The 8833-nt window shown below is 40.7% G+C and overlaps 1 protein-coding gene across 1 annotated transcript; it reads right to left on the bottom strand.

The window, feature by feature from the left end:
- Positions 1 to 1563: 1563 nt before the first annotated feature.
- Positions 1564 to 7436, bottom strand: LOC149813954 (ENTH/VHS/GAT family protein). The gene is made up of 4 exons (XM_089990862.1): positions 7226 to 7436; positions 6418 to 6958; positions 3278 to 3559; positions 1564 to 2090 (listed from the first exon to the last, which is right to left on the bottom strand). The coding sequence occupies exons 2-4, from the start codon at positions 6901 to 6903 to the stop codon at positions 1797 to 1799; spliced, it is 1062 nt and encodes a 353-aa protein (XP_089846988.1). The 5' UTR covers positions 6904 to 6958; positions 7226 to 7436; the 3' UTR covers positions 1564 to 1796.
- Between the last annotated feature and the right edge of the window lie 1397 nt (positions 7437 to 8833).

Genomic DNA, 8833 nt, shown 5'->3' with positions numbered 1-8833 from the left:
CTGCCCTGTTCGGGGGGGGAACATATAACCTGCTTTGGTCATCTGCCAGAATGGTGAAAAACTACTGCGAAGCTATTCAATCATGTGCAGTTTTGAATTTCTATATAAACGAGGTGGGCAGCAGACAAGAAAAACGAGTCACCCACAAACCACCCGAGCCGTGAGGCTCAAGCGAATCGGTGTGAGCTCCGGGTGTTTGTTAAATTTGCACGTGGATAGCGTTAATTGAAGGATTGGGAAAACTCAGGACCCTGACCTTCCGTTCCATGTCCAAACTGGTACTCCGAATCGTTTCGTTTCAACCGAGTCGTCCGAAAAGATGAAAAACACCCTCAAAGACTCACCTCGAACCAAACAGCTCAGATGACAATAACTATGCCCCAAAGACCGAGGTGGTATCCCAGCTTGCCTTTAATATATATGTATATATATATATATGCCTCAAAAGGGTTTCGATTCGTTTCAACAGAGTCGGCCAAGTTGAACGTGTCTGGGTCTTTCCGAAAAGATAAAAACACCCTCAAAGATTCACCTTGAAACAAACCGCTAAAACGCTCCACTCAGATGACAATAACTATGCCCCAAAGGGGTTTGGCTTAGTGGAATGGGGGCATAGGCCTCTAGGCACACGGTTTAGGTTCAAATCCCATGTGTCACTCCTTGCACAAGCCCATGCATGACGACTTTCTGGAGGTAAGGGGTAAGCCCACAAAGTTTTAGACTGTCAGGATAGTGACCATAAGTATGGCAGCTAGCTAGTTCTTTGATCATGTGGGCAGTTTCTCCCTTTAAATATCAAAAAAAAAAAAAATAACATAACTATGCCCTCTCTCAGGTTGATTTCTTTACCACAAGAAAAAGAAGGAAGGAAGGTTGAATCAGGGGTACGGCATGAAGCATAACAGGAACGTTTCACTTGGTGGAGAAAGAGAGCGCAGCGCTTCTAGGATGTGAATCAAAACGAGTGACGAATTTTTGCCTGCATTAACCATCTATGCGTACGTACGTGGAATTCACAATATGTACTGTAAGCACCACAACACGTTCCAGAAAGTAACCAGCAAAATAGTCTACTCCCTTATCTTGCTTGACGTTCGTTGGCTTCCCTAACGACGACATTCAGCCCCAATATTTGTTCCAAGAGATGATGTCCATCTTAACTTTGAATAGCCCGTATAAGCTCTCATAGGTTACTGGCCAACTCATAAAAAACCCTAAGTATCTGTCCTCTTCCATTCTTAGACAAGGCGTCGGCAACCCGATTACGAGAATGGACCTCGCAAGCAAAAGATTAATTTGCATACCATCTGTACAAAAGATATGATCGCGTGGCCTAATGGATAAGGCGCTCGCCTCCAGAGCAGGAGATTATGGGCCACGTTCGAGTCCCACAGTGATCGCTTCTCTCCGGCCCTTGTGTCATTCAAATTTTTATTTGTACACTTTTACTTATCTCACTGTTTTTATTTTGTATCGTTTAATAAGGACTACAAAGAAAACAGCAAAAGAGAAGGAAGTTGAAAAACATGAAAAGCCGAAGAAATCCAATAACATCGAGAATCATTTGTCCTGTGTAAACGAAACAACAAAATATTTATTTAAACAGAGAAGAAACGTATAAATCACCGTTTACTACACAGACAACGGTGGTCCATCGCGGTGTGCGTCACTGCCAACAACTAAACAGGCTGCAAAGGAAAGCCCTCAAACTATACAACGGAGAAAGGAAAGGGATCAAAACAAGAACCCACAAAATAGTCCATAGAAAAACCATGCTATAGCATGCTGATTTCTCCCTAACCATTGTTGCTCTGAAGACTAGCTCGAGACTGCTCAGACTTTTCAGCCTCCTCAACGACCGTAGAAAGAGGCAAGTTGTCCATCGACCGGTGAGCTCCATTAACAGGTTCCCCTTCAGCCTTCGTGGCCAGTGATTCTTTTTCATATTTGGAAAGAACAATCTGGAGCTCGTCATGCAAATTCAGGGCATCAAAGAGCAAGCCCTCGTCATCCCCCGTGCTCTCGATCATCCTCTGCAGCGATGCCTGTGACTGCTGGCATTTTTCCACTACGCTCTCCATTGGATTATCCTACAAATCCACATTTAGAACCACTGAAATTAGAAGCAAAAGAACATGATAAAAAGCCATATAAGAGAACAAGGAACGAGATGTCATTATTGATGAGAAGCCTCAAGATCTAGAACCAAAAGACTCATTATCCAACCCACACTGGTGACTGAGTGAAGCACATGTTCAGGGTAGGAAAGAAAAGAGGTATACTCTAACGTCTTCGACTGACTGAAAACCCATAATCTCTAAAGCAATAGCCTCATAAAAAGAATCAATACCACCCACAAACTTATGTTGCATAAGCCTCATAAGAGAACGAATACCAAAGATTCAAGGGTCAAAATGACCGCATCTAGAATGAGAAACTCAGCTATACCATGATCATGCAAATGAGAGATTGTGGAATACGGACCTTTTAAAAATAACTGATAATTTCTTAACTAGTTCCTGATGTTCTTAACCAATTTAGATGATCACTTGCTAAATCCTGTCTGGCGCAGATATTAAAATATTGACACACTGTATTAGGAGGTCATGAAGATGCTTAAACGAGTTGCTTCATACCCATGGCATATGATGAGTAAAAAGTAGAAACCAAGAATAGATTACCAAGTTGGCATTCTCTTATAACAATTTTAAGTAAAGCTGTTGCCCGATAAAGCCTGCAGACAGATTCACACAGGAACATTTCAATAAAAAAAAGGCCTTACGTTGGGACTCATGGCCATGCAGTTTGACCCAGTACTTTCTAACTGAAAGAACCATATTTTCCAAACATAACAGACCATGTCCAAATTGATTTGAGTTGCTTGAATGGCTAATAGTTGGTTGAATAGTTAACAGCTGAATTTTCTAAATAAAATGAACATCAGTATTTAAAAAGTTTCTTGCATCGTGAATCACATCAAACAAACAGAAATCCTCACTTCCCACATTCGCAGGGCCAAAAACAAAGACCACCAATATAATGGGCAAGAGAGTTCCTCTCCTTCTTTCAAGGCAACGTGAAACTGAAATGGTTCAATATATGTACCACCTCTCTGACTCTCAAATTTGTAAAGATATATATAACCAAAAAATGATTTAAGCCATCCACTAAAGAATGGTCAACAATCAACATGAATATTAATACAGCACGTGCTTGCACACGTGTGCATGTGTTCATGTGCGAGTATGAACTAAAAAAAATACTAAAAGAAACTTACTTTGCTCGGTGTTCCCTTTGATTTAGATTCTAACATAGAAGATAATAGTTGAATGCCATTCCGAGCTATTTCAAGTATCTCCTTCTTTTGCTCGGCTGAAGGAATGCCACTGCTGTATACAAGCAAATCTTGGCCTGCACTCTGCAGATTGATGTCAACTGTAGGATATCCTGGGGGAAGAGATGCTGGCGATTGATCAACAACAGGCTCCATGGCTGGAAAGGATGCTGCAGAACCAACATCTTCTTCACCTGGAACTCTTACACCTCTTGCTTTCAGACTCTACAGAAAATTGCAAGAAATGTCACTACTATTAAAAACGATACAGATGAATGGTCAACAATGACAAAGATTACCAACTACAACTTACACATCCAAGCAAAAGGTAGAAAAGCCAGTGGAAACTGCAAGAGACCACATGCTTCATAAATAGCAAATAGACAATAAGAATGGCATGCAAGTACAATGGGAAATTTTTTTGAATCCCTTGCAACAGAAATTGGAATATTTTACAGAACAAAATACAGTAATATAACAAGCAGTCGCCCAACTTCTTGGCCTCAGACGATTTCATCTTTTCAAACCTTGCAGAACCAAAAACTTTGGCATTATGGTAACAATTTGAAGAAAATATGTAGCATTACAAAGAAAAAAAGATAGCAACAGATACAGATTTCTTGCTAATAAATTAACACAAGCACTCTTTGAAATTTCTGATACTGCATCTGCATTCAAACCAGGGTACAACAATGTGATTAAGTTAGTAAACACCAACAGTCACATACTACATTTTACAGTAAATAATTATAATATCTATTCCAACATATAATTTAAAACACAATACGATATAGTGTATTATACAGTTGCATTAGATTAGAATATTGCAGCAAGCCTGCAGCTATCCTATCCTAATTAGAATATCAGCCAGTAAGAATGCAGCTTATGATCCATAATACACGTAACTTCATCAAAGTTTGTGATAGCCGGATAGAAATTCGTGATCCATATTATCCTAATCCTAAAAAGCCTTTTTCTTACAAATTGGAATTCTCACTAAAGATCGAGAAGTGAAAAAACCAACTTCCTAAGCTCTCAATGGCCTCTATTTTCCTTCACAAATCTAATTCTAATGTTTTTCTTGTATTGTGGTCTATGTCACATGGGTACGGGTGCAGTTATGACACGGCAAGTTCGAAAAATGTGGGTTTGAGGACCCGGCTATATAAGTGTGTGTGTGTGTGTGTGTGTGTGTGAAGGGGGTACTTTGTAACACACCTACCACCGTCACACACACTCTCTCTCTCTCTATTTGTATATGAAGGAGAATGAGCAAGAGGAGAAGAAGAAAGGAGGAGGTAGGTAGCTCCCCCCTCTGGTTTACCCCCCCTCTCTCTCTCTCTCTCTCTCTCTAGATATAGAGAGAGACGGTAAATGAGGGGGGTATCGTGGTGAGGGGAGGACCAAAATGGTCCCTCCCTTTGACCCAGATCAACACTAAAAAAACAAAAACAAAAAAAAAACATTTTTGGGTTGGGTCGGGGTTGGACCTGACCTGGAGCATACCTGGACCCAACCCGTAATGTACTCGCACGGCATGCAGTACCCGTACCCATGTCTTACCGCGTCGACACGGGTATGACATGTCATATAGAGTGTCGGTGTAACATAGACTGTGGTTATTCTACAGTAAATTTAATAATATTATTCTACAAATACATACTATACCACATTGGAATTATAGTTATAATATATTATGCTAATATATAACAAAGTTATGATACAATAATATGATGGTATACAATGACAGTATAGCGTATTATATTGTAACTATGTTGATTATTGCATTAACTTATCAGTAGACAGCTTCTTCTGAGACACTATGAGCGTGTGTTGGCATGTGTGTGCATATGTATGTCTTGGACCACGTATATTTAATGATTATAAATCTTGAAAATGATTTGGTGTATTCTTAATTAATACCCACATTGATGGATTTAAAGGTGTGTTTGTCAGCTACCTGGCACAAAGTTGATTTGGGAATCACAGTCATCCTGAAACATCACTTGATACAAGCAACATGTTAAAAGCAACTCCATTGGCTCATAGCTGATGAAAATTTTAAGCACCAAGTGCTTGTTGGTAATAAATCAGTCGTAAAGACATCTTATGCAAACCAAGAAGAGAACCTCTGAATCATCTGTGGTCATCTAATTTCACTCTAGCTAATTAAGGATCAAAGTGCACCAATATGGCGCATGTGAACAGTGTAGTGATCTGATAATTTGTAATACTTGAAATAAACTGTTATTTCCAAATCCTCATCGAGCTTATTTAATACTAATAAGAAAAAGAAATATCTGATAACTATGCTCGCCTGTCTTCCTTCCTTTTCCGTCTCCAATGCACAAAATTTAAGGAGAACAAGGTATACTTACATATGTGTCTACACATGATCTGCTGGAGAAGTGGATATCAAAATCATGTAGGTGCTATTGATTTTATGTAAGGCACTTGAAAGAGCCCTTAGAAGGACTGCCACAGATACTCTGTTACGGACAGAGCTAAAAAATCCCTTATACTTCCGAAGCTTTGGAGATTAGTTGCTTGAAGGCTTATCAGCAGTTAGCTTCGGCCCTTTCCATTGTAGAAGGATAAAAAAGACAGTCATTCATTACACTTATTGGCTTTCACATCTTACAGTTCTCGTTGTCGATTCAGGCTTTAGATGAATGCAATGAGCATTTTTATAAGGTCGTCAAAAGGTTCACCTCACATAAGAAGAGTCCAGAAGGACGGTTTTTATTCGTAAATGAATAGATGCCGATTTCGTGGTTCAGTTTTTTCTGGAAACCCGAAAAAATATCAGAAAAAGTGTAGAGATGCACAAAGTTGTATATTGTAAAGAATGGGAAAATGATAATCTGATCTTTCGTTCCAAAAGAAGAGGAACGAAAAATCTAAATTAAATGCATTCTCACATTTTCCCTGTGAAATCTAAAACAAGTATAATGACTCCTAACGAATTCCCAGGGACACATCAAGACTTGCCATAAAGAAAGTGAAAAGCAACAAACAAAAGATTGAAATAGTGCACCCAACAAAGCACGATCAACAACACCAAGTAAAAGAAGAGTGCATACCATATATGTCTGGCGGAAAACCGGCAGATAACCGAGGTCCGACGACTCCCCCCACGCCTGAATCAACTGCGACGCCCTCTGCCTGTTGCTGAAATGCGTCTGCGGATTATCAATTATCCTCAGCATCTCATCCAAGACCTTCTCGGATGAAATCACCGAGAAAACCTTGTCGCAATTCATAGCGCAGGCCTCCAAAAGCTCAATGCTCAGCCTCTGGCTAACTTGGTTCTTAGACGCAATCTTCTTTTTGATTGCCCTCATCACCTCCTGCCCGCTGAATTCCTCGCTCGCGAGCAACGAGCAGATCCTCAGATTCAACGCCCAGTCGGGCTCCTCGAGGCGATCGGACGTCGCCTCGTCCACCATCTTCCCTTCCGGTGTCTGAACCTGAAGGATCTCCTTCATCTTCCCGCTAACCTTCCTGCTCATCTGAGCGCTGCCGACCTTTATACGCTCCCCCCATTCACTGAGCTTCAGCTTCTCCATATCAACAGAGAGTTCCAATAAACCCAGACGAAACCGTCTTCCCAGCTGCAAACTCCTACATGATCAAACAAGAGAACAGATTCAGTTTCTTCCCCAAAATTATACTTCAGGAATTACTCCCTTGACAAAAAACGACCAATCAATAATATATTTTCCTAGCAAAAATCAAAACTCTACTTTGCTAAGCTCGAAACAACAAAAATCAAAACCCTAATTTCTCTAATTCAAACCCGAAGAGAACACAATTTTCTCCATCTGAAACCCTAAACGCGCATTCGGAAAGAGGGCATAAGAAGATGTAAGCGGCAGAAACCAGACTTACCCCGATCCCTCTGAAAACCCTAACCCTGGAAGCCAATACAGGAATGAACACGACGAGGAAGGAGAATAAGAAGAAGAAGACGAGATTTTCCGCTGTTTGGGTGGCCCCTGAAACCGAGCACTCGTTTATCAGAAGGCCAGCGTTTGACGGAGAGAGAGAGAGAGAGAGAGAACGGACTTCGGTCCACGTTTCCTGGCCAAAAACTTGCCACTTAGACGGTGGAGTTAGGGTTTGTCCTCTTCTACTCTCCTAATAACGGGTCTGACCCATCATGGATGCATTGGATCACCCAAACCCGCCTGAACAACAAGCATTTTGTTCCGGGTTCGGATTTAAGTTTTGCCGGATTAAGGAAATGAAACTCTAAACTCAACCCACATAATTTAGATGATCAGAGACCTAGCCAGGCTGCGTGAAACTCTGTGGACTTATCCCTTACCCTCAAGGAATCGTCACACTTCTATTTGTGCAATAGGTGACGCTCAAGGGATTTGAACCTAAACCACCAGCTTAGCGGCCTATGACTCATCCCACTGTGCCAAACCCTTTTGAAACTGTCATACATTTTAATTTTTGTATAAAAAGATATAAGAAGAAAGTTGGGTCAGCTGGGTCGAGTTGGATATCCGATGAAAATCATAGCTCAAACCTCACCCACATATTAATATATTACTAAGATCGAGTGTGGGATGGGTGTTTTGGTTGCACGGCTCACAAAGTGTCGAGGCTTGTAAAGCTTATTTCAAGAGTTCATTTTTTGTCGTTCTCCCCTTGTTCAAATTCCATCAGCCAATCAGGTTAGCATTTAATGCTTTAAGTAACCTACTCACAAAGTTAAGCTCTCTTATGTCATCCCTAACCTGCTCCCCCAAGTTGCCAGTTTAAACAAATGCCAAATCATGTCAAACAAAACTTTAAGTGCATAAACATAATCATACTCTACTAAAAAACAAATACTTAATCATAGGCTCATTTTATTGCGATACAATTATCAAAAGCCATAACCGATTTTGGGGTGTGTTCGATATGACTCGTCTACTGCGAATAGGGCTGGACCGGCTCGAGGCTCAATGCGTAAATCTGGTTCAAACTCATCAAATGAGACTAGCAAGATAGAACTTCGGGTTGAGGAAGGGCTGGTGTTCAAGCCTGGTTTATTCTTATGGTGGGCGAATCTTCATCTCGTGCTCATGGCAAGCTTGAGTTAAACGAACCATGCTTGAGTTAACTGTGGTTTACGAAAATAAAACATTCTCAAGATTGAAAATAATAGAATTTTAACTCTTAAATTTAAGAACCGTTTAGCAGACACTTAAAATGAAGTATTAGAAAGCACTTCTTCCGAAAGCTTCATGTTATACTTGTTTGGCTGACATTCTTTTCCAAAATGCTGTTTTGAGACACCAAAACGTGTTCTTGAAAAAACGGAACGGACCTGGTTTTTTCACAACTCATTTGCTTAAATCATCCAGGCCCACCCCGTTGTCCCTATCAGAGGTGTCAACGGGTTGGGTTTGATTCGGACCCAAGTAGAACCAGACCTGTCTTCGGGTATGGTATCAGCTCGGGACCCGAGGGACATTAAATCGTTAAGCTCAAACATAATCA

This window comes from Nuphar pumila, chromosome 16, assembly GCF_984573655.1.
Source record: "Nuphar pumila chromosome 16, dmNupPumi1.hap1.1, whole genome shotgun sequence".
Lineage (NCBI taxonomy): Eukaryota > Viridiplantae > Streptophyta > Magnoliopsida > Nymphaeales > Nymphaeaceae > Nuphar > Nuphar pumila.
This window is presented reverse-complemented; position numbering and strand designations above follow the sequence as displayed.

Excerpts from the sequence above, each read along its gene's own strand:
- LOC149813954 (XM_089990862.1), bottom strand. The coding sequence starts at position 6,903 with ATGGAGAAGCTGAAGCTCAGTGAATGGGGGGAGCGTATAAAGGTCGGC. Across the intron at positions 3,560-6,417 it reads TTTTCCGCCAGACATATATG|AGTCTGAAAGCAAGAGGTGT; the intron begins GTATGCACTCTT and ends AATTTTCTGTAG. Across the intron at positions 2,091-3,277 it reads CAAAGGGAACACCGAGCAAA|GATAATCCAATGGAGAGCGT; the intron begins GTAAGTTTCTTT and ends GTGGATTTGTAG.